Source organism: Sander vitreus, chromosome 14, assembly GCF_031162955.1.
Source record: "Sander vitreus isolate 19-12246 chromosome 14, sanVit1, whole genome shotgun sequence".
Taxonomy (NCBI): domain Eukaryota; kingdom Metazoa; phylum Chordata; class Actinopteri; order Perciformes; family Percidae; genus Sander; species Sander vitreus.
This window is the reverse complement of record NC_135868.1, coordinates 6,897,201-6,922,870: the sequence shown is the minus strand read 5'-3', so window position 1 is coordinate 6,922,870 and position 25,670 is coordinate 6,897,201. Positions and strand designations below refer to the sequence as shown.

Sequence of the window (25,670 nt, the reverse complement as noted above, 5' to 3'; positions counted from 1 at the left end):
GTTTATGAAAGTCACTTTTAGAGGTGTAGAGTGCAAGTGCACCAGAGGCCAGCTATGCACTTCACCATTTGAGCATGTTGTGTCCAGATCACAAGAGTGTGTGTGAATGAGAATGTTTGTGTTTGTTCTAATGCATACTATTAATGTGTGAAACTTTAAACCAGCGTTTTGCTTGAAAACCACTAACAGCAGCCAAAGGACAATTGTGGACATCCAAGCTCTGAGCCAAGAATCAGAATGAGAGATCGAAAACAAAGCAGGACATTTATAAAACCACTTCATCTGCAAAACAAGCTTACTGTTCAGTTAGTTTAAGTGGAAACCATGAGGTGTCAAACTGTCATTCATTATCATTGGCATTTGCCAATGATAATGAGAGTTTACAATCTTGTGATACATGGTACATTTGCAAGACAATAATCTGCAATTCATCATGATACATGGTCATATAAATAATTCGGCCCACCACTTGTCAGTTTCTGTTTAAAGGTTTCATAGTTTAATTTTCTGAGCCTATGCCAGTTTAAAGTTTAAAGGTCAGCAGGAGGATGTAGTGTCAGTGCAGTGTCAGGAGTCAGAATGAAGAGTGGCATGCAGAATGCTAACAACCAGCTTCTCACCTGTCGCGCCTCGCTCTGCCGAGCCATAAGCTGGCCCATTAGTGTGTGTGTGCCACGGGACAAGCCCGTACGGTAAGTAGCGCTCGCTTTCTCTCTTACAAACTAGACATTTTATTCTCTTTTTCTGAATACTTCTGTGTTCTTTTATATGTCTTTGCTTACTTTTATCTAGGGCTTTTCTGCCTTTTTCTTACTAGTTGCTTTGTTGCATGCTTAGTGCTTGTTTTAAAATAGCAGTGGTAAGTATTAAAGTGCTATTTCATATAGAGATATGGAAATATGGGGAAAATCCAATCACAAACCTAATATGTACCAATAACTAACATGCCAATACTTACTTATATCCGTTAATATGTTTTTGTGGCAATTGGTTGTGGGTTTTTTCTTCTTTTTATGATTCTACCATCTTATTCTGCCCATAATATGCTGTAATAGTATAATATAATATGATAACATGGTAACATCACATGATTTATTCACTGTATTAAAGTGCCATACATTGGTCTTTAATTTTACCAGAACCAATGTCAACTGTAATTTTTTTTTTTTTTTTTTTGTAGAACCAAATTGCCATTGCTGGAGTAATTGACCTGGGAACAGTGGAAACATTCCCTGTGTTCCAAGCAGCCCAACGTGGTCTTATTGACCAGGACACCTGCCATGTACTACTGGAGGCCCAGCTCATTATGGGTGGGCTCCTCCAGCCTGACTCCCCTCTCAATCTTTCACTGGAACAAGGTCTAGCTCAAGGCCTAATTGACACTCATACCAGACAGTCCCTTTCTGAGCTAGAGAGTGCTTTGCTCTTGGTGGAAAATACTAAGTCTACAGATGACCAAAAACAAAATGTGTTGCCAGTAGCTACAGCCATTGAGTTGGGGCTCATTAGAGAGGAGGTGGGACTACGTATTTTAGAACTTCAAATGAACATTGGAGGCCTGAAAAACTCAATGGGAAAAGTTACGAGTTTGGAGCAAGCAGACGACATGAGACTTTTGTCTCCCAGAACCCTCAACAAACTACAGTCAAGGCAACAACACAGAGAGCTGATTGATCCAAACACAGCTGAAAAATTAAACCTATATGAGTTACAACAGCGCTGTGTCCTCGACGATATCTCCGGTGTCCTTCTCCTCCCTGTCAAACAGCAACCTGGAGGAACTGTCTGCCTCCGGTCTGGAAGAAAAGTTGGCATATTCCGTGCAGTCCAGGAAGGTCTGATTGATCGGAAAGTTACTGTACGACTTCTTGAAGCTCAGCTCTTTGCCGGTGGTATTGCTGACCCACGGTCTGGCCACCGTTTCACAGTTGATGAGGCTGTTCGTCATGGGCTTATGGATCAGGATCTAGCCTGTGCCATGTTAGCACGACAGCTGCAAAATGGTGGAATTCTAGACCCTTTCAGTAGAGAACGCCTGGATTTGGAAGAGAGTATTCGCAGGGATCTTCTCTCTCCACGTTTGGCTCTGTTGGTCCTAGAGTCTCTTTGGGCTTTCATGGGAATACTCTGGCCTGAATCTGGAGAACTCCTGCCCATTGTTGAGGCTCTTCAACAAGGAATGATCTCAGGAGAGCTAACAAGGAACATTCTAAGGCAGCGACATGCCATTGGGGCTCTATACAACCCAGAAACCCTCCAGGTGCTGCCTCTAAACCAGGCTGCTGAAAAGGCCCTTGAGCCCAGTGTAGTCAGTTTTCTCAAAGACATCCACATCCCAGATGTTCTTTCCAGCATGAACCAGTCAGGCACCCCATCTCTAAACCGCTGGAGCTGGGGTTCCACCAGCTCCTCTCCACCTCCATCATCTCCACCACCTTCATCTTCTCTAGCAGGCTTTGTCTGGGATGCAACACCAACACATGGAATGGATCCTGAACAGCAAGCAAAACACAAGCTGCTGTTTCACCTCATGACTCAAAGCTATGTGGATGCTCATTCTGGAAAACGACTGGTGCTGCTAGATCCTGAGTTGGTGGAGTTGGTCAAAGCTACTGAACTGGTTGCTGGAGACTCTGTATATGGAGACCAAGTTAAGCCACAAAGCAGTTTGACCACAGATGAGCAGGGGGAGTTACAAATGGTGAGAGAGTTTAGTTTGACAGATAAAGAGATGAGTGACAAACAAACTGAGGTTGAAGAAGAAAGTTCTGATATAGTTACACCATGCAAAGAATTTGAGATAAATGGTACAGGTAGTCTAGAAGATAGGTATGATAGAGAAAAGGACAACAATTTGCTGCACAAACCATCTGTAACTGTAGAGAGTGATTTAGCCTTTGCAGGGGAAAATGAAATTGGTGTGGAAAAAGATGTAAAAGCTCAAAAGAAAGAAATATCCAATCATAAAAGTTCAATGGCTTCAGCAAAAAATCTTGAAGGCCCAAATAAGCTGGTAGCAACTGAAACCAAACCCAGGGATTGTGGTGGCCAGGAGACTCAAAGTAAAACTGAAACAGTAGATAGAAGAACTGCTACGACACAACTCTCAATGTTAAAAGAACCCATCCAACTGGATGCAAAATCTAATGAAGTTGAATCAACGCCATCTGATGATAGGGAAGATATAAAGCATTCCCAGACTAAATCAGAAAGGACCAAACAAAAGATGCCTATAACAGAGATTGACTCAGAGCATACTAAACCTCAGATGAATATCCTTGAATCAGCAGTGGAGAAGGAAGGGGAAGATGCTGAATTGGCGAGGTTAGTCCATGAGCTCAAACACGGAGGTCTGATGACAGAGGAAGGGGAAAAGCTGCTCCCAGATGAGGCAGTAGCCCAGGGTGTCCTCGCTGGCCACACGGCAGTTAAAATAATGGCTCAGGCAGGTTTGTTTGGGGGTTTCCTAGATGCCAGCAGCGGTGAGTCACTTAGTGTGGAGGATGTTATGCAGGAGGGTTTACTAGATGAAGATCTAATGTGGAGTGTCCTGAAGTCAGATAAAACCCTTGCAGGGGTAGTGGATGTAGAGAAAAAGCAGATCTGCGGGGTAAGGGAGGCAGGTCAGGCAGGGTTGATCGACCCTAACACCGCTGCTAGACTTTTAGAAGCTCAGGTGGTGTCTGGGGGGATTGTTGACCTGCGTAGGGATAAGAAAATCTCTGTCACTCTAGCGGCAAACCTGGGACTGATAGAGGAGGATCAAAGGGAAGAACTGGTGATGCTAGAGAAAGCATACAAAGGAAAGGATACAGATTCAAAAACAGCCCTCACTAAAGCGAGTTTACAGCTACAGATGGAAGGTGTAATTGACCCAGAGTCCAAGTCTCCCGTTCCTCTGGAGCAAGCAATTCAGAAAGGGTTAATTAGATCCGAGGAGGCTTATCAGGTGTTGGCAAGGCAGGTGGCTGAGGGTGGTATAATACATCATGCTTCAGGGATGAGGCTGTCAGTTCCTGATGCTGTAGATAGAGGATTAGTGGACCGGTCCATTGCTCCTGGGCTGGAAGAACTAGAATGGGTCTACCAAGGAAAAGTTAGCTCTTCATCTCACCCAGAAGCGGTTGTTTTCCAGGCATCAACAGGGGCCATTTTAGACCCTGACTCTGGATGTAAATTGACATTGACAGAGGCAGTTTCTAAGGGTCTTCTGGATGAGAATATTGCCAGTGAAGCCATGGCTTCCTCTACTGTAACACAAGGAGCAATTGACCCCAAAACTGCACGCATTGTGCCTTATTCTGAGCTTGTAAATCAGGGTAAGATAGATATAGGAACAGGCAAACGCTTCTTGGAGGTGAAACCATTCAGAGGTGTTCCAGCTAAGCAAACAAATGACAACTTGACCCTTCCTGAGGCAGTTGCGTCAAAGCAAGTGGACCCAGTTCCAGCATTGAGGCTGCTTCAAAGCCAGGCAGACAGTGGAGGGATCATTGATATTAGTACTGGAGAAAGGCTCCCCCTGTCTGAAGCCTGTGAAAGAGGGTTAGTTGAAGATAATATGTTCATGATTATAGCCACCAACCAGTTTTTGAAAGGAGGCTTAGTTGATCCTGCCACTGGACAACATGTCTCAAGTCTTGATGATAACATCGCAAAAGGACTGATCTCCAGTGACGTAGCTTCAGAGATCCAGGAGAGATTGTCTTCTGTGGAGATGGAGGGTGAGGAAGGTAGCTCTACACCTGTTGCCTCATCAAATGGTACATACAGCCCTGCTGTTATATTGTCAGTGTCAAGCCCAGACAGTCCAGCAAACTGGTCAGACGTAAACATTGAGGTGCCTTCAAGATCTGCACTTTCAAAGAAAGGTTTAGGAATCACACAGGATGATGGAACGACGTTAACATCTGTAGTATCAGATCAGTCACTGTTTTATGATACTACTACAGAAGAGGACAAAGTAGAAGCGCCAGTGTCAGAAAAGCCTTTGATTGAGCCAGATCAATCCATAGACCTCTTGTGTAAGTTTGTTACTAATGTTGAGAAAAGAATTCAGGAAACCATAAAAGAGATAGTACCACAGGCAGACGTCAGTCAATCAGAGCCTCTTCCTAAGCATACGTTTGATGAGAGAAAGCAAATAGGTGCGAGTGAGACTGATGATAAACAAAAGGGGGAAGTTTACAAAGACGCTGTTGGAGTATCCGGTCAGATAAATGTCTATGATATTGACAAAGATTCACAGGAAGTGATCAGAGAAGGAACTGCTAATTTAAAATCAGATGGGGAACCTGTGAAGGTTGGGAAAAAGGAGTGTAGATCTGGCGATGACAGCAAATTAATGGTTCAGCCTGATTCTGAAGATGGAAACCGGACAGGTTTTGTGGCAGCAGAGATTAGAGAGGACAGAGAAAGCAAAGATAGCACAGAATTGTCAAAATTGAGTGAAGAGAAATATAGAAAGCGTGATGTGACAGCACAGAGAGATGATGCTGTAGATGAGAAGGGTAATAGAGTGGAGAAAGAGAAACCTTTAAAGATTGAGATCAAATCTAGCACTGGCTCTGAGCAGTCAGACCAGTTATTGACCTCTCCATCTAAAGAGACAGAAAGCAAAAGCAAGAAGAAGAGGAAGAATAAAAAGAACGGAAAGGGTAAAGAAGCAGAGAGAGAACCACACCCTCCAGAGATGAAACATCCTTCTCAAATTGATCAAGCTGATGCACATATTGAAGGGCAGCTTGAGGCAATTGACGTGGTCACAGATGAGCTTGCATCACAAAACAAATACGAGAAATCACAGATTCATGCTCAGGCATCTTCCACAGGACATCCCAGAGAAGAAAGTGAAGCAAAGATTGACAAGAATATTGAGGCTGAAAATGATTTGGTAAAACAGGGACAAGAAGCGGTTCCTGCCACTCTCAAATTCACAGAACATACTATTGAGCCAGAGAAAGATGCACTAAGAATTGCGTTATCGAAGGATACAGAAAAGGTTGATAAGAGAGAGACGATGAAAAGAGAGGAGCAGAAAGAGAACGTTGAAGTGAAGGCTTCTGTCTCTCAGCAACCAGAACAGCCAGAGAGCAGTCAGGAGGCACAGAAAAAGGAGGAGCAAGAATTCCCTCAGAAATCAACTTTACCAAACAACGAGAAAGCAGCCTTGATATTGAAAGCCAAAGAGAGCATTCTTAAAAAGGTGTTTGAAAAAGGGGTGAGTGACAAGCAGGCTGCTGAGGAGCTGCAGGCACTGCGCAAGGAGGTGGGGAAGAAGGAGAGTCAAGGCTCCACTGTAAAGGCACAAAATCTGCCTGCAAAGGCTGATGTAGGGAAGAGTCATGATGTCAAAGATGATGGTGTCAAGAGACCCAGTGGTTCACCAAAAGAGAGTGAGGAAGAGGTGAGCGTCAAAGAAGACAAAATGAAATTGACGAGGGTCAAAGAAGACAAGACTGTGGAGAAACTTTCTGTCAAGGAGGACATGGAGACCAAACTATTGGAGACAGAGGAGAACAGGAGTTTTGGAAAGGAAGACATTGAAACAGCTCCATCAGTCCAGCCTAAAGAAACTCAGCAGAGTAAACGAAGAAAGAAAAACAAGAAGACCAAGACTTCAAAAGCGACCGACAAAACCGAGTCTGATTCTGAGAAATTACCGACTGATGAAAAAGTGGATTCTGAGGTGACAACAACACAAATGACCACAGAATCTACAATGGCAAAATCAGCTTTGACTGATGGTCAGTCAGCCAGTGGTGTCATCAGACCTTCAGTTGGTGAGAAGGCAGATGCAATGGAGACCTCTGTAATTAATGTTAAAGGAGCTGAGACTAGTCAACAAAGTCCACCATATTTATGTAAATCAGAAGAACCCAATTCTCACATTGAGGAACCCTTACAATTAGCAGGGCTCACATCTATTGGGAAAGAAGAATCCCATTCAGAAACCACAAATGCTGGCGAATCCACAGACATTGCTCACGAGGCTGTCACATGCAAACCAGACATCCAACCCACAGCTGGATCTATGGCTCCTGGCACACAACCAGATAAAACAGCAGGGAAAGGTAAAAAGAAGAAAAGGCACCAACCACCTGAAGATAAGAGTGCCAATGTTCCCGAATCAAACTCTTTAAAAGACCAACAGCAACATATTGAGTCTCCAGAATCAGCACCTTCGCTCTCAGAAGATACAGCAACTGACTCTGAATCACCTGGAGTCCCCGAGTCTGATACAGCCTCTGAGAGTTGGGGTGAGGGAGAGGATGATGTCAGGGAGAGTCGAGAACTTGTGTCAAACAAAGAGGGGACGACACCCACGACTGGCAAGGTCAGAAGTAGTACATCATTTGTGAAGGATATAGATGTATTTACAATAAACTATCTGCTGCATGCATTTATACACGTTATTATGTTTTATAGTTGTTTTTTTTCCCTTATTCCCACAGTCGTCACTGATGCGTCAGGAGTGCTTAGAGCATGACCAGCAAATTGTAGCCCTGGTCTCCATGGTAAGACATGTTGAGGTCCGACTCAAACAGCAGCAACAGCAGTCTGTTGGCCGCAGCCTCGTTGCCTTGGATGACATCATCAGACAGACAGAGGTGAAAGAATATACATATTTAACTGATACGCTGTTATATTAATGTGACGCCATCCCACACCAATGTAGCCATGTAACCATGACGCTTATTTTTATTTTTGCAGTGTCAGTGGTGGATTTAGTTTCCAGTGTGAGACACAAAAGCGGATTTAATGATTATTCTCTTAACAAACACCTTTTGTTTTCTTTACCTTATCCCTCTCTCAGACCCTGGACCTTGAATTGCGTGACTTGGAGCCTGCGATCAACAAGGAAGTAAAGGCTGCTGAAGAGCTGTTGAAGCCCCAACCCAAAGATGTTCCTCCGCAGCTCCTATTGGCCCTGGAGAAGGACAAGCGGAGCTTGGCTCGAGGGTATGATGCTGCCAGAGCACTTTCTGAGGACATTCTGCAAAGTCTACGAGACCATAGAGACTCGTATAAGGTAAGAGAAGCAGTTTAGAAAAAAACAAGAAAGGTGCTCGTTTGTTGTAGAAGTGGCTTGGAACCATTATTCACATTTTTTCTCAGTGTAGATGTTTGAATTGAATCACTCTGTCATTTTTCTCAGGAGGCAGTAACAGCTGAGCAGAAGTCACTGGGAGGACAAGTGGAGAGTCTGCTCTCTTGGTTAATGGAGACAGAGGCTCTGATGGATGGAGGTATGGCGGGGATGGAGAAAATGGAGACCACAGAGAAAGATGACAATCGTGATCAGCTCACACAGCAGCTGAATCTCTGCAAGGCAAGTTGTCCAAACCTAAAGAAAAATGTTTTGATAACGCTCCTTTTTGAAGGAATGCATAACAGTGTATTATGATTCAACATAGACATTTTGTAATACTTGCAAGACTATTACTTAGTGCTAACTTAAACAAGGATAAGCAGCTTATCCTCCAGTCATTTTAACGAGGGGAAGGCGGCAGAGGGGAAGCGGGTTTGATCACAGCGGTAGGGTATGAAGCGGTTGCCGCCCACGTGAACATGCACAGATTCTTCTCTGTACCCCGTGCCGTACTTCTGGCGTTAACCGCCTGGGCGGCAGGAACCGCTTTTAAAAATGCTTTGCTTGTCAGGGCGGTATCTGCACGTTGGTGTGAAACCAGCTTTAGAGCTATGGAGGGATATCTAATGTATCCCTTTTCTTTCTCTTTCCTTTAAGGAGCTCCAGTCCTCTCTGATGGCTCGCTCCAGTGAGGTCAACAACACTGCCTTTGACATTCAGGTGTTCATCTCGGAGCGGGCCCAGGACCTGGCCCCTGAGCAGAGCAGGCAGCTTCTGGGGAAGCTCCAGCAGCTCCAGAGGACCTTCCACTTAGCGTCAGGCAAAGCCCAGGCCTGGGCAGATGCCCTCTCTGCGCAGAAAGAGAGGGAGGAGGAATGGCAGCGCAGAGAGAGAGCGAAAGAAGAGGAGAAGGACAGAGAAAGGCAAAGTGCAAGGGAGAGAGAGGTTTGGAAAAAGATGATTGAGTCGATTGGTTTGAAATTCTGCGCTATTTCTCACTAATACATTTTAAATGCATTTAGCTTCCATATTTTATATTTCACAGCTTTATTTGTCATGCTGTAAACTGTTGCTATGCTTTCTTACAAAAGATCGTAATACTGTTCGTTAAGCACTCACATTCTATAAAATCATATCAACCTCCTTAAGGACTACAAACTGGCAAAGCCTGATGTAAACAAGCTCATCTCTATCACAATTTAGCTTGTAGTGCCAATATACATCACCTCAAACCTATTCTCATCATTTCATAGCTTGATAGCAACCCACTGCTGCTCTTGTTGCAAAAGCTTTGCCACTTAACATGGACAGTATCACCACCCTCACTACTACTACACAAGCTTTTTATGCAAGCGTGTTTGCTACTCTGCATGTCTCTATAACATGTGTTTTATTAACCTGTTTGCCTTGCTGTTCCAGATTGCCACTGAAGGAAATCGCTTGTGTCACGGCGGTAAAGGCTAGAGAGATTTGATAGCAGAAAAGCCTCGCTGGCTACAGCTTTTTTGTTTTTTTGTTTTTTCTCTTGTCTCACCTGAATACAGTGGAGAAAGAAGAAAAACAGCAAATAAACATATTTGTTTGATTTCTCTCTTTATTGTTTGTTGTTGCTTGACCAACAATGTGATGTGTGTGTGTGTGTGTGTGTGTGTGTGAGAGAGAGTGTGAGTGTGTGAGCGTGAACTCTGGACACAAACTGCTCAAAGCTTGGCAAAGTGTGGTCAACACAAGAATGTTAATTAGTGAAGTGTAAAACAAGTGGTTAAACCAAAAATGCAAAATGATCTGTTCCTGTTTCTTCTTCCAGTTCAATTGTTACTCGTGTCACTATCAGTTTCCTCACATTGCCTTTCTCTGTGGGTCTTTTTTCTTCCTTCTCTCCTCATTCATTTCTCTCAGGTGGTTCAACAGCAGAAAGCTGAATGCTCTCAGAAAATAGAAGGCCTTACCATGTGGTTGGCTGGAGCTGCCAGCTTGCTGGCCAGTCAGATAGGTGGAGCAGAGTCAGGTGACGTGAACGTCTTGCAAGAGAAGCAGAAAAGGCTCAAGGTATGAAACTGTCAACTCAAAGCACCTGAATGACTTGATGTCTTTTTAATATGTATATGTACATTCAGCTGACTATTATTTTATTTTATAATCTAACATTGACATTTTAACTCACTGTATTTAGTTTCCTAAAGCCTTGTTCATCCTCACTGTCTCAAGCCCATCTGTAGTTTGGGATACCTGCATGTGTTGTTTGATAGGTGAACATCTTTACTTCTTTGACCAAGTCAGATTTCCCCTCGCTCTGCAGGAAGCACAGAAGGACCTCAAGACCAAAGGGGAGGGCATCGCCGAGGCTATCCGCTCTGCTGAGGAGCTCCTGGCAGACCGAGGAGAAAGTCTGAGACCAGAGGAGAGGGAGAACCTCCAGGGGGCGCTAACAAGAATGAAGGAGCAGTACAATGCCCTGAAAGATTCAGCAAACACGTCACTGTCAGAGCTGGACACAGCCATCAACACAACTGTACAGCAGAACACACAAAGGGTAAGAAGATGAGTGGTTATAGGTATACATATCGTACAATTCTTTTTTTATTGTGTGATTTTTTTTTTTTTTCCTTGTATTCAACCTCTTTTCATCTTCTCTCTTTCAGGCAAAGGCTGTGGAGGATCTCCAGGAGACACAAGGTCAGATAGACACTCTGCTGAATGAGTTGTCCTCCCTAAACCAACCAGGTGGGAGAGGAGCTGGATCTGGAAGAGCCCAAGATTTTACTGATACACCATTCTCACAGCCAGAGGGCGCTTTAATGTCACGCACAGAGATGCTGCAGGTTAGAAGCTCTACTTTATGTGTAGCACATTTTGACTTAAGCATCTTACAACGTTGCCTTTTAACTTTGGACCTCTCTCCCAGACGGAGCTTCAGCAGCTCCAGTCTCAGCAGGCACAGCTACTCCAGATCACACAGTCAACTCGCTCCCTTCTGGACCAACCGGACTCCACTGTTCCTCCCGATGAGAAGCAGCGTCTCCGAGCTGCCCTGGATCAGCTGCAGGCCCAGCATCAGGACAAGCTGCAGAGCTGCCAGGTACTCAAAATAAATACTGATGTGTATGTTAAGTCTACAGTAGTCTATATCCACGACGTTCCACTTCCGGGATTGCTCCGGTGCCGCCTCTGGATGTCCCTCTTTTCAGCCGGTTGTCCGGTTTCTTTGTGTTGTAACTTTAAACTCTGGTGGATTTCTGAGGACTATGGTTAACTGCTCCTCAGATCTCTGCAGGGTAAATCCAGACAGCAAGCTAAACTATCTTTCCAATCTGAGTTTTCCGTTGCACGACTAAAACAACCTTTGAAAGTACACATGTTCCACCAAAGTTCCTTCCCGAGGCTATTTTTCAGCGGCACCGTGGCTCTGTCCGGCGTGTCGCGCTGCCCAAGACGATTGTGATTGGTTTAAAGAAATGCCAATAAACCAGAGCAGGTTTTTTCTCCCAGGTCTGGCAATGCGACACTTTGTCTACAGCAAGTCCTCCTGACTTGTTAAATGATTCTCATTTTAATTTTATGAGAATAAAATTCAACATGGCTAACGAAATGTGGCAATGCACCTTTTTAATTTAAGTGATGGGGATAAATGAGTCCATCATTTTTTTTCTTGTTATTTTCTAAAACTGTCACTGTTGTAACTATTTCTTCTAGGACCGTCTGAGGAAGTCTGAGGCTCTGAAGGATGAGCTGACAAAGTTCCTCCAAGAACATGGAAGTCTGGGTACCTGGCTGGAACAAAATGAACAGGAGCTCTGTTCCTTAGGGGAAGGAGAAACCGATGCACAAGGACTGAAGGGCAGGCTGGAAGAGCACAGAAAGGTATGCACGTTAATAACGTAATGGAAATTTCTCTTTGCACTGTTTTATGTTATTATTTCACCTTTTTTTATATGTACATATGCAGCTCCTAGCTTACTCACAAACTCAGACAATCACAGACTCACAAACGTGCGTGTGAGTTTATCATTACCATTTAACAGGCTTCAGATATTCCACAAGAGGGAGCTGTTCAGTCATGTCAGACCAAATTTACACAACCTCTGACACTCACAGGAAAGTAAGAGCAGCAGCACTTTAGACAGCAGATAGAGAGAGACATGTTGATGTTGCCACCCAGGAAAAACACCTTGGACACAATCAGCAGCTATACAATCAGCAGCTATACAAAATATTCAAAACAGCAGTTTTAAGAGTCATTGTCACTGCGTGGCCTTAGTATCACAGCGTCTACATCTGCAGGTTCCAACTGCTGCTGCTGCTGTTGCTTTTCTTGCCTGTACTATAAATGGGGCAAGTTGCCCTGCAGGTTTGAAAATGCTGTCACTTCTGGCTCTACAGAAATATTACTCACTGCATCTGAGCCCAGTGTAGCTGAGTAAAAACACACACTGACCAACTATGCTTTTTTCACCTCTAATTACCCATGGAAGACTCAGTTTCCATCCGTCCATACGCCCTGACATGCCCTGATTTACACTCACACATTCTCATCTGGGAGCCACTGAGAAACTCTACTGAAGCAATTTTCGGGCTAATTTTCTTGTTAAAAGTCCCTTGATATCACATTTGCAGTGTTTTATATCCTGTCCCAGCTATTCTGGAAATTTGAACTAAGGACCTGCTGGTCATGATCATGCTTTTCATTAACACTCAGGTTTTTTTATCAAAATGTTGTTGTTTTTTTTTTCTCCGAACATACTGCACATACTGTATGTGCATGAATGTGTTCCCAACTGACCTGTAAATGTCTCTGTATTTCCAGCTTGCTGAAGATGTAATTTGCCACAAGGCGGACCTGCGGTTTGTTTACATCTCAGGTCAAAAGGTTCTGGACTCTGTACAAGGAGCTCTGGAGCAAGTTGGTGGTTCAGACCCAGCTCTGGACAACACCAAGCAGCTGGTAACTGACAAACTGCAGGATGCTAACCACAGATACACAACCCTACACACCAAGGTGAGGGATACTAGAAGAGATTCTGAGTCTCAGTTGTGCTTAATTAATTAGTTCTTGCATTTTGCCTTGAATTTACACAAACATTGGCATTGTTTGTGTGCAGTCAACAGAGTTGGGCGGCCGTTTGTCCGGGCTGTTGGAGAGGTACCAGCAGTACCAGGATGAGGTTGTCTCCCTCCACTCCTGGCTCAGCACTCAGGAACAGAACCAAAGCATAGCCAAGCCCAGTGGGGAGACAGACCCCCAGAACCTGGAGAACACACTACGACAAGTGCAGGTGAAGCACAGATTACACACATTGAGATAAACAAAACAATAAGATGAGGCAGAAGGCAGAAAAAGATTTTCGGAGAATGGAAAAATGTAATTCATGACACCTTTCCCAGTCACTACATCATGTTGAGTTCTGACCAAAAATTTTAATTGATTCAAAAAGATTAATGTCTGGGGAAAAAAGAGTGGAATACTAAAATGAAAAGTATGTGGAAACATTGTCTTGGTTTTTTAAAATTCCTTCTCAGCTGTAGACATGATTTAATGTTGACTCCAAGTCTGTCATCTGCCCTCAGCTGCTGCAGGACGAGCTGGCTGAGCGTTCGGTGCAGCTGGAGAAGGTGAAGAGAGCGGGAAGAGATCTGGTCAGCACAGATGAGTCTCCTTCCTTTAAAGCTGTTGACATCCTCTGTGCAGCAGGTAACTTAACTCACTTAATCTGCCCCTCTTAGTCTTATCCACAAACCGTTTCTAAATCCGCACTAGGATTAGGCAGTGGTTATGGTTATGGTTAGGGTTCAGTTAGGTGCCTTGAAGTCAACGGTCGCAGCGCTGCCTGGAAGGAGACGTTGGGGGCTTAAAACACCATCGTGCCCACAAACCGCTGACTCTGACTGGGTGTGTTGTCTCAGTCTGTGAATTTTTCAGTGTCAAAACAAGCACTCACAAATGCACATCATGATTAATTGTTGGCATTTAGCTTTTGTAGATGGATGGATGTAAAAATGACGAGTAAATAAAAAATGTTTTTGATTTGCTTTTTAGATGGTTTAGAGAAGAGGTTCGGCTCCCTCTCCGCGTCTGTGTCAGAACGGGCCGAGCAGCTGCAGACAGCTGTGGCCCAGTCGGTCAGCGTCCAGGAGGGCTTAAAGGGTCTGCTGAGCTGGCTGGACAACCTGGTTCTGAATCCTGGTCCTGTAGAGCCCTCCGCACAGGCTGTACAAGACGCCCTGACACAGAACCAGGTAGTAGAGTAGAGTAAACTCAGAGGAAACTCTGCAGGTTTCCTCAGTGAATAGAATGATTGCACAACTTTAATTGCCATGAAATATTGCTGATGATTGCATTCTCAATTTATTTTAAACACAACTTCTCCTCTTCTTTCCCCAGAAACTTCGCCAGGAGCTGCTGTCCAGACAGGGCAGCGTGGAAGCAACACAAGACTCTGTTTCCAAACTCCTTAAGAGCTCTGACGCCTCCACGGCCTCTGGCCTCCAGGGCGCTTTAGATGAACTGACTCAGCGCTACGCTGCAGCACAGGCTAGCCAGGGCGAGAGGGAAGCTGAGCTCAAAGGACTGTTGCCCCGGCTGGAGAGCTACGAGCGGCTGGGGACCGACCTCCAGGTTTTCACCCAGAGCCGACTGAAGGCTCTGAGCCCCGCCGGCCAACCAGACCGCAGCGTGGATGACTACAGGCAGACCATTGAGGTCCGTAGAGTTATATGATTTCTTAAAGCCTCTCAGGGCATCAGTAGTTGAGTTATGCTGTCGGTCTAATCTACACTTTTGTCCCGTGTGTCTTTTCTCAGGAGGTCAGGTCCGAGCTAGAGCAGGAAGCTGGCCAGCTGAAATCCTTCTGCAACCTCGGCACCGAGCTCAGCCAATCAAAAGCTTTCAATAACACTCAAAGCTTATTGGATAATGTCAAAGGGGTGTCTGATGAGTTCACCCAACTGGAAGCCAATGTCAACAAAAGGTAAAAATGTTAACTGATAACATGTTAGAAGTGCCTTTTTGTAGTACTCGGCCATATATGTGGAGTCTTAACAATCGGCCTTAATTTACATGACTTTGCTGAGGATGGTTTTGTCCTTTTTTGTCCTAGTTAATAGAAAAACAGAAAAACAAAAATAGATACAAATCAGCGTTCTTGGCTTTAACATGGTTGATTATGTATAAAATGGGAGTAATGGGAATGATTATCTTTAAAAAATATTTCAACTGCCTAAATCTTTTTATTCCCTTTCTTATGAATTCTGCAGTTTACCATAAATGACACAAGGGGGCACCAAATACAAAGCTGTTAGGAATCTGTACATCATCAGGCTGTATAGTTTTTGATCTTGGAATATGGCTAGGGTCAATTCCAGTTCAACTGACAACCAACCAGAAATAAAATGATGATTTGATTAAATATGATAGGCTTACTTGTAAAAAACAAAACAAAAAAAAACACTGTGACAGGTTCTGCAGAACAGATTATGCTGCTGGCATTTCCAAAACTTGATTGCTAAATTTGTAGCCTTCATGGAGCACCAGTTGCTATGCCTACCCTGTCTGACATAATTTCAGCCTGTCAGAGGGGGACTGGGAATTTATAAATACCATCTGCCTGGTGTGTATGTGTGTGATTATACTTGAGTTTGGTCAGCCAGTCACATAACAACAAACAATATAGGCTGTTGTATTGACATTGACATTTAAACATGTCCTGATCAGATATTAAAAGCAAAAGAACGTGATCACTTATCTATAATCTAAAACACAGCTGTCAGCAGGTTATCTTAGTAACCTTGTTGCACTCATAGAAAATACTGTACATGATGTACATGTAGGGGATTATTTGCTGTGTTGCATGATGTTTCACAGCAGTTGGTTACTGTACAGTGTGTTTGTGTGTATGTGTGTGGCCAGTGTGAGCTGATGAGCAGGCCTGGGTGCTAATATAAGCAGAGTGGACATGGCTCATTGTCCGCTCTATAAACGGCCTACTCGGATGACTCCAAGCCTCGAATCCCGAGGGGGAGAAAATAGCAGCATGATAATGATACTGCTCCATGCCAGACGACTTCTCAGGGCTGTTTTGTCTACGGGCAGTCAGCACTTTTCCAGCTGAGAGAGTGAGGAAGGTCAAGGCTGCGTTAATGCTGGCCAGAGTGAACCTTAAATAATAATTAATCACTGTCAGTAGTGCTTTTGTGTATTATTATTATTATTATTTATTTTTAGAGAATATGATGTAGGAACATCTTACGAGAGATTAATGTTTGAATGCTTTATTTTGCATTGAAAACATAAAAATGTGATTAAAGCTGAATTTTCTCTGCTCTGTCCTCACCTCGTCCTCTTTTCTTCTCCACCTTTTCCTTATCTCCTCCTCCTTATCAACTCCTCCTCGTCCCCTTTATCACTGCTTCCTACCTTCTCTTGCTGTTCTTCATACCACACTCTATTCCTCCCCCTGCCCTCCTCTGTTTTCCTCTCACAGGTTTGCTGCCATCCAGACCTGCGAGCAGCAGCTGCTGCAGTTCCGCGGCATCTCTGGCTCTCTCCTCAGGTGGCTTCAGACAGCACAGGACCAGCTGCCATCCAAAGAGGCCAACCTCAACACAGAGGGCCTGCAGAGAAGAGTGCAGCAGCTCAAGGTGTGTGTGTGTGTGTGTGTGTGTGTGTGTGTCCGTCCACCGCTTTTACCTAAACAGGTGGAAAACATTTAGTGAACATGCTGTTTGAATCCAGTGACTATATCACGTGCTCTTAAAGCTCAATGACTCAGCAAAATGCATTTTTTTCCCTTCAGGACTTGCTAAATGACTGGGAGTCACAGGGATCAAGAGTTCAGGAACTGAACAAGACGGGCTCAGAGCTGGAGTCCCTCATCATCGACATCACCACTCCTCAGACCAAAACTGGTAAGAGCAAAGATGGAGACGCTGCCGAACACATCAACTCTCCCCCTGTTTAAATGACTTCTTTTCCTACTGAGAGCATTTCTGTAAGTGATCTGAGGTGACATTTACAGATGATGTAGGTGGGAGGACGAAAATCATAAAATGATTTGACCCAAGAGAAACACAGAACTGAAAAATAAATCATGAACACAGTGGAGCAGGGAAGAAGGCAGTATACATTAATAATTCATTTACTTATGGTAATTTCTTTTTGGTACAGCAAAGCTGTCATGTCAGGTTTGATAATGTCACAGCGATTATAATGTCCTTCAAACATCCAAAGTAGTCTTGTTACCTGCATGTTTTTTTTTTTAATTGCACAGGGGCCAAAAAGGCAGGAAACTTTACAATAAAATGCAATGAAATACAACAAAACCACAAACTAAGACCTCAATAATTCTCTTCTATCTCCAGTTAGTTTCTCCGACTTTCTAAGTACGGACCCACTCTTTGGTTCCTATCTTGCACCCGGCGCAGCGCAAGGCCCGACGCAAGTGTCTTTGCTAGTTTAAGACCAACGCAGTTGTCAATTTCCCGCCCAGCTCCCACGTTGTTTAAATAGCAAATGCACCTGCGCCCATCTGTGAGCCCATGGGCGTGCTAGTCTTACAGGGAGGTGTGTTCAGGTGCATTCTTGGCGTATTGCTATCTTGAGGCAGTGGGAAGTTATCGCACCATTGACCAACAAAAACCTGGTCTAAAGTCAATAGCGCAGCATTTCATTGTTATTTTTTTACAACAAATTAGTAAAATGCACCTAGGCTCGTGCACAGCACTCGCACACTATGCTTGTTACACACACACAGGGAAGCGCAGCAGCACACAAACCTGCAAAAGATTACAAATAAAAATATTACGGTGCAAATCCGCCATCATAAGTGCATGGTTAAATCTAAGCAAGCTAATGTTTTTTTTTTGTGGAAGGCAAAATAATTTTTTATGTTTGGATCAGAAAGCAGCTATTACATACATGGATGTTTGTATAAATGTTGCTTTTGATTCATCCATTAAACATCTGTGTTATTAAAGACTATGGGTATGCTCCATGTCTTTCTCACTACTCTTGTCAGTTTTCACGGCTTTTGTGCAACGTCCCCAGGTCTCCTGCTGAGCTCTGTGCACTCTGAAGTATTTGTGAGGCTTCCTGGTGCCGTTGAGAGTTTGTGTCAGAGTCCAGTTTAAATGTGTCCACATTTTTTGAACGTATCCGGTAAATCACTGGTCCTGTTTTGCGTGTGTGACCATGCTTGCATGAGTGTGTGGTAGTGCCACTGTCTCAGTCAGGTGTGTGTCTTTCTCCCAGGTGCTCCTCAAATCAATGGCTCAGCCGGTCCCAGCAGTGTCAATGGCATTCACACCTGTAAAGGTGAGCTCTAGCCCTCTCTCTCTCTTCCTCTTTTTATTTATTAAGACACATTTTAACACCAATTGAATTGTGCTCCAGCTACTGTATGTTGGTGTTTATAGTTTTCTCATAACTGTCACTTTGAGAGATTACTTTCTGTTTGACTGTTTCCAGTGTCCTGTCTCTGTCAGCTGTCTGTCCATGCAAAACATCTGTCAGTGGCAAATTTGTTGAATTAAAAAAACACATTATTATCGCAACATCAGGGTCTCCCTTCATCTAGGCTGTCCTGATCTACCTGAACTACACACCTGTAGGCTGATAACAACTGTAGCTCTTATTATAACTAGATCTGTCGACTTATTCTATTAAGATTTACATCTATTTCCTGTGTCTGCCCTGCTGCTAATCTCTCCTCCGATTTTCTCCCTGCTCTTATTTTGCCCTCAGACCTGACGGAGCTCCAGGTAGCCGTATCTGATGTAAACGGTCGATATGAGACGCTGGGCAGGGAGTTAAAGGAGCGTCTTGGTCGCCAGAAGACCTCGCTGGAGCTGAGGCAGAAGGCCAGGCAGGGCACCGATGAGCTGAAGAACTGGCTGACAGACAGAGAGCACAGCCTGAAACAGGGACAGGCCGCCTCCCCCTCCAAACCTGAGGTGGTACGCGCCCAGGCAGAGGAGAACAAGGTGGGTCCATCTACCGTGCCTGTTTTATCACCCTTTTTCTACATTAGCACTGAACACCATACAGTAAAATCACCTGGTATACATTATAATCTTTGCCCATTCCTAAAACTAATAAAACATTTTCCATTTTCAGTTTTGAATATTGCAGCAGATAATGTAGTGCCCAAATTGACACAAACATTGTCTTATCTGCTTATATCTAAACTCACACATCAACACTCATGTTTGCTTTATCTAATCTCTTGTTTAAGTTTAAGTTGATGATTTAAGTCCTGACACAGCCTTCTTCCCTTTCTTCTTTAGGCTCTGCTTTCAGAGCTGGCTGACCACTCTGGGAAGGTAGAGGAGCTGAAGAGCACACTGAGGAAGCTGATCGCTGACAATCCTGATTCTCCTGAGGCAGACACCTGGAGACAGCAGCTGCAAGAGATAGGTATGTGCTGCATGACAAAAAATATATAAGGAAAATATGACAAGATGATAAGACAATCTGACTCAACTAATGCAGGTGGCCAAAGGCAAAAACTAGAGTAGAATGATGGGTAAAGGCTATGTGCAGTACTTATAGCACCATGTTACAAGTAAAGGAAGAGCCATTGTGAAGATAGTATATTGTGTCAGAACCTGAGGCAGTCATATGGAGGTAACATGTATAAGTTAGTGATACAGAGATCTGAGCTGAAAGAGTCATCCATTTAGAGGAATGTGATATGTGAGAATGTTTTATTGGTATTGTAAGAGCTTGCTAAAGGGCTAATGAAAATATTTGGAGTAGATGTTAATGGTTCTTTTTTTGCGTTATACATGTGCAAAAGCCTGGATATATGGGACGGCTGTGGCTCAGGAGGTAGAGCGGGTGTCCTTCGGCAAGATTCTGAACTAATTGTTCCCGAAGGCTGTGCCATCGCTGTTCGAATATTAGATTAGATCTCGATTAGCAGATTGGCACCTTGCATTGCATCAGTGTATGAATGTGTGTGTGAATGGGGTAAATGTGGTATGTAGCGTAGAGGGCTTTGAGTGGTCGGAGGACTAAAAAGGCACTATACAAATGCAAGTCCAAGTCCACATACGGCACACAATGACTATATTTTGTAAATGCTTTTGGCTTCTAGCAAGAAAGCCATCACGCAGATATCGCTGCAGGCAAACCTTCCAACAAAGGATGACAATGAACTGTATTGAGAAACTGACTTTTACCTTAAGACTACAATATAACAATAATGTAAAACCCTAGATAGTATTATTTTGCCCATGTCAACCCTCTCAATTTGCTTAAAAATAATAAAAAAAAAAAAGTAAAAAAAAAGGGCGCTTCGAAACTGAAAAAAGAAGGAAACAAGATTAGGCATTGCTATTGTGGTGTGTTTTTGAAAACCATTTTAAACGAAAGTGGCACAGTGCCTCAGGATTTGTAATAATTTTTCTTAGAGATGGCGGGGAACAGAGATCAATATCATCCAGGGAGAGAGTGGGAAGTGTTCCTGTCAGAGCTATTTGTTCGCTGGCATACTTGATATTTTTCACCAGGGCCTCCTATGAGGTAACCGAGACAGAAATATTTAAGGTGAAATCCAACAAGGGAAGGGAGTCTTTATATTTCATATTTTAATAATGCCTTTTCAAAGCCATGTGGACTGAACGCACACAAGCGCACACGCACACACACGCACGCACGCACGCACGCACGGATGGATGCCCAGAACATGAGGGAGAAAGAGACAAGAGAAGTGAGAGGAGGGACAGAGGAAGACAAATGTCTAATTGTTATGTCAGTTTTCTTCACATTAAGTCAAGTTTGGTTTCATCACCATCACTGATATAATTTCTGATTAGCCTCATTTTTACCCTGTACAGTAGGACATTAATGCAATGTTAACGCCTTTATAAGAAAAGCAAGGAAACAAGACAATGTGTGAAAATGTGTAACAATGAATATGCTTTATGACAACCTGCAACCCAAAATATATATATATATATATATATATATATATATATATATATATATATATATATATATATATACACACACACACACATTCATCAACATTTTGCATCACCCACTCCTGCTTCGATTGGTTATTTCCCCAGACTCCCGCTGGCAGACGGCCAATCAGACTGCAACCCAGAGGCAGACTGAGCTGGAGACGTGTGCCGATAGACTGGGCAGCTTTGCTTCAGCTGCCAGTCAGCTGGGCCCGTGGCTGAGAGAGAAGGAGCTGATGATGAGTGTGCTGGGACCGCTGAGCATCGACCCCAACATGCTCAACACACAGAAACAACAAGCACAGGTACTGTATGTGATAGAAGACAGAATCACAGAGATAATACCAAAAGGTACATGTGTACATGCACACAATGTGGTAATGCATCAAAGAAAACCACAGAATGTTGAGAACAACTGATACTGTATGTGTTAATAATTTTGTGCGCTTAATGAACGGTAAATAGTGTATACTCTTTTAATTCATGTATTAGATTGGATGTCTCTTATTTTGACACTAAAATCCATTTCAGTCATGAAGGCACGCTGATAATGAAGATAAGAACCTATTTTAAAAGATTTACTTGTTATTTTTAAGACATACAAGGTACAATTAAAATTCCAAATCCCAAACTAATGTGTAGGTATTCTATTAGTCCACAGTTATTAAAGATGTCAAGATTTCATATTCAAATTTTTACCCGATTTTTGTCAGGCTTTCCTTTAATTTAAACACAAGTTCTTTTTTCTTTGCTAATGACATTATATGAGATAGTCACCTCTTCTCTTTCTTCAAGTTCATGCTTCGCGAGTTTGAGACCAGGCGACCACAGTTTGACCAGCTGACTCAGTCCGCTGAGGGAATCCTCTCCCAGACTGGTGACTCTGCCCAGGACCCCAAGGACCTGGAGGAGGTGCGATCTGAGCTGGGCTCCATCTCCCAGCAGTGGGAGGACCTAACAAACCGACTGACTCAGAGGTCAGACCACATCGACCAGGCCCAAGGAACCAGCCAGCGGTACCAGGTAGGTCTAGACAGATTGGTTGTATGGTTTCATATTATACGGTCGCCATGACGGTATCCCTTTCTAACCCTCCTCCTCTCCTGCCCAGGCCTTGCTCAGAGAGCTCTCCTCCAGTGTTTCTGCTCTCGGCGAGAGGTTGGATGGCCAGGCCTCACTGAGTGCCCAACCCGAAGCGCTGAAACGTCGCCTGCAGGAAACCGGAGAGATCCGCTCAGAGCTGGAGAGACGGCGGACTGAACTCGCCGAGGCTGAGTTGCTCTGCAAGGAGCTGAGCGCCATCGTGGCTGAACCCTACCTGAAGGAAGAGCTGAGTAAACGACTAGAGAGTGTCAGCGGGCCGCTGAAGAGTTTAGAGGAGCGTGCAGGTTTGTGGAGTTTATGTGGTTGATATAGTAAGTGTGCTTTTAGTAGGGCTGGGCGATAGGGAGAAAATCAGATATCACGATATTCTTGACCAAATATCTCGATATCGATATTGCGGCGATATTCTAGGGTTGACAATTGGTGCTTTAACAAAATATCTTCACACTTAGATTTTAGATAAATAATCATCAGTAATGTGGACATAATGTCTAAGTGGGGAAAAAGCAAATAATAGAATAGCTAGAACAGTCTGGTAAGTTCAGAAAAGTGCATCACTTTACTGTAATGCAGCCTTTAAAACCAGGAAAAGACAACACTTATGCCATATTACGATATCCAAAATTTAAGACGATATCTAGTCTTACATCATCGATATATATATATATTGCCCAGCCCTAGCTTTTAGTGTGTCTCAATATGTCCCGATGTTCTGTAAGTGTTTTGGTATGTTTAGGCTTGACTTTTGTGTAGATAGTGTGATTTTCTCTACAGAGATAATGGTCCACTTGTTTTGATGTAGTCAAACAATATTCCCTTTTTAAACGTAATCCCTCTTCAGCTGTAATGGGAATATTGTTTTGATTACAAGAAACACTACTGACAAATCCACTTTTTCTTCTGTTTGAAATAGTTTTTCAGTGTTTATGTTTTGTTCTCACTCTTGCTTTTCTTCCCTCTAGCCGACGGTCTGTCTCAGCTCCAGGCCGCCCTGTCATCCACCCAGCAGTTCCAGCAGATGTTTGAGGAGTTGCGCTCCTGGCTCGATAAACAGGCGGATCCCAGAGAATCCTCCACCGACCCCCTGCCCTGTCAGCCAGAGGCCATTCGCTCCCTGCTGGAACAGACAGATGATCTCCAGCGTGGGATCGCCAGTCAGCGAGGCTCCTACGAGCTGCTTCAAGCTGAGGGAGCGTCACTGCTCGCCACCCTCCCCGCTGGCGGAGACGAACGCTCTGTCCTGCAGTCTCGCTTGGCCTCCTTGAAGCAGGACTGGGAGGGGCTGAACCAGAAGATCTCAGACAGAGAGAGCAGACTGAAGACCACTCTGAGCAAAGCAGAAACCTACCAGCAGCACAAGGCAGAGCTGGTACCATGGTTAGCAGAGTGTGACGAGAAAGCCGCAGAGATCCAGCCGTCGCTGGACTCTTCGGCCCTGGACGAAGCCTTGCAGAAGGCTCGAGGTCTATCACTGGACCTCGAAAGACGACAACCTCTTTTCGAGGCCTTCAATACTGCAGCAGATCAGCTGCTAGAACAATGCTGCATCGGGGAGGAGGAGGTACATAGTTTTTAGACTTTGATTTATACTCTCAAGTGTGTATTTCAGGATGTGTTGCTTCATCTGCTCGATTGTCTTAATATGCTTTATAGCTAATGTATTATGCTTTGGGAATTTAGGTGTTTTTTCTTAGCAAATTAGTATTGTATGTGCTTTAAAAGTCAGAAAGTAAAGCGTAACTTTTTTTATATTAAAGAGCGTCCATTACATTTAAACCATTGCCACATGAGTTGATACAAAGCTAATTAAGACTATCACCAAACTCTTTGTATTTCTCAGTATTGCTATGTTCAGAAAATTGTGACTTTCTTTGGGCAGAAAATTGAGGGAAAATAATGACCTCTTCTGAAGTGTCCAACATGTTTTTTTAATCCTCCGTGTCCTCCTTGGTTACAAGCAACTGCCTGAAGCAGGGGTGGTGGTGCGCCGTCACGGAAGGCTTGTGTCATGTGGATGCGCCAACAGTTTTGTTGTCATTGCTTAGAATTCCTCAGAGACAGAAACTACGCACTATAGCTTTAAGTAGAGCTGGGCAATATATCGATATTATAACGATATCGTGATATGAGACTAGATTTCGTCTTAGATTTTGGATATTGTAATATGGAATAAGTGTTGTCTTTTCCTGGTTTTAAAGGCTGCATTACAGTAAAGTAACTGTTGTAACTGTTCTATTATTTGTCTTTACCCACTGAGTCATTATATCCACATTACTGATGATTATTTATCAAAAATCTCATTGTGTAAATATTTAGTGAAAGCACCAATAGTCAACGCGTAACGTAAGCTTATTTTCTTGTAGGTACGAGATGAGAAGGCCCAGCTGAACCGAAGGGTGGACGGACTGAGCGAGAGGCTCCACAGCTGCACCTCCCAGCTGGAGGAGCTGGCTGGCCGCCTCAAGGAGTTTGAAGAAGGCAGACAGGCTGCAATGAGGAGGCTGGAGGCTGCCAAGCACCAGATTGAAGTCCAGGAGGCTCTGGGACCACAGGTACTGAAAAACGTTGTTCGTTGTTCTCATGTCACTTTTATTGTTCTGTAAAACGTGCAAAATCATAAAGACCTAATTTAGGCTTTAACAATTCATGTTTACTTCTTCCCCATTCAGGCGTGCAGTGCAAAGAGCCTGGAGCGTCTGAGAAGTCAGCAGGAGAGTCTAAGGTCCCTGAAGCCTCAGGTGGTCTACCTCAGAGACCTGGCCCAGGGGCTGGTTCAGGACGCACCCCAGACACCGGGAGGCAGCACTGAGGGGACACTGAGACTTCAGGAGCAGGCCAAGGAAACCGAGAAAGAGTACAATGACGTAACGGACAAGGTGAGGAGCAAAGTCACAGTCAGAAAAATGGAACAAAAGTTGAAATGTGGTTGTTGTTGTTGTTGTTGTTGTTTTTGTAGATATCATGACAATCGAACATGCCTCAAATGTCCTCTCTTGACAGTAACCATTATGTTAGGGCACATGTTCATGTTTTGAGTTACTAGATGTTCACTATAATATCTGACGAGATTCAGGGGAAGTGGTGGTACTTCTTTGTAGCGTAGTGTCAGCACCCAACACTTTACTTAAAGGTGCTGTAGGTAGGATTGTGAAGATCCAGGACTTAGCCAAAACATTTGAACATCGACAACTTCTCAGTCCTTCCCCCCTCTTTCCGCTAAAGCCCAAAACAGTCTCCTAAGCCCCTCCCCCCACAAGGGAGAATGAATGCGTGTGCATGAGCAGTGATTGACACGCAGTTAGACACCCCCCCTGGCCCTGATTGGTGCATCTGAACAGGGAGCGGTGGATTTTTGCAAATCGCACTACAGGCTGTAGGTGGTGCCACATTTTTTTTTTTTTTTATTACCTGCTTCATGTAGTTCTACTGGAACATAAGGTCAGTTTAAGAAAATATGACAGAAAGTTAGTTTTATAAGTCTTACCTACTGCACCTTTAACTTTCTTTCATACTG

At 43.9% G+C, this 25,670-nt stretch overlaps 1 protein-coding gene across 14 annotated transcripts in view; it reads left to right on the top strand.

Moving 5' to 3' along the window:
- Positions 1–25,670, top strand: part of macf1a (microtubule actin crosslinking factor 1a) — a 219,733-nt gene that overhangs the window by 130,660 nt on the left and 63,403 nt on the right. For 13 of the 14 annotated variants that reach the window (XM_078268399.1, XM_078268407.1, XM_078268406.1 and 10 more), the window contains 27 exons: positions 1,181–7,336; positions 7,455–7,610; positions 7,817–8,032; positions 8,159–8,332; positions 8,750–9,037; positions 9,992–10,141; positions 10,392–10,625; positions 10,735–10,914; positions 10,998–11,171; positions 11,786–11,953; positions 12,897–13,088; positions 13,192–13,365; positions 13,658–13,781; positions 14,127–14,326; positions 14,472–14,789; positions 14,891–15,057; positions 16,570–16,726; positions 16,882–16,993; positions 18,336–18,398; positions 18,828–19,066; positions 19,370–19,499; positions 21,158–21,357; positions 21,848–22,075; positions 22,164–22,440; positions 23,119–23,717; positions 24,520–24,708; positions 24,826–25,032. In XM_078268399.1, the coding sequence (XP_078124525.1) occupies positions 1,181–7,336; positions 7,455–7,610; positions 7,817–8,032; positions 8,159–8,332; positions 8,750–9,037; positions 9,992–10,141; positions 10,392–10,625; positions 10,735–10,914; positions 10,998–11,171; positions 11,786–11,953; positions 12,897–13,088; positions 13,192–13,365; positions 13,658–13,781; positions 14,127–14,326; positions 14,472–14,789; positions 14,891–15,057; positions 16,570–16,726; positions 16,882–16,993; positions 18,336–18,398; positions 18,828–19,066; positions 19,370–19,499; positions 21,158–21,357; positions 21,848–22,075; positions 22,164–22,440; positions 23,119–23,717; positions 24,520–24,708; positions 24,826–25,032 (11,472 nt within the window). The remainder of the gene's footprint in view (positions 1–1,180; positions 7,337–7,454; positions 7,611–7,816; positions 8,033–8,158; positions 8,333–8,749; positions 9,038–9,991; positions 10,142–10,391; positions 10,626–10,734; positions 10,915–10,997; positions 11,172–11,785; positions 11,954–12,896; positions 13,089–13,191; positions 13,366–13,657; positions 13,782–14,126; positions 14,327–14,471; positions 14,790–14,890; positions 15,058–16,569; positions 16,727–16,881; positions 16,994–18,335; positions 18,399–18,827; positions 19,067–19,369; positions 19,500–21,157; positions 21,358–21,847; positions 22,076–22,163; positions 22,441–23,118; positions 23,718–24,519; positions 24,709–24,825; positions 25,033–25,670) is intronic. The other variant, XM_078268409.1, reaches the window with a different exon arrangement.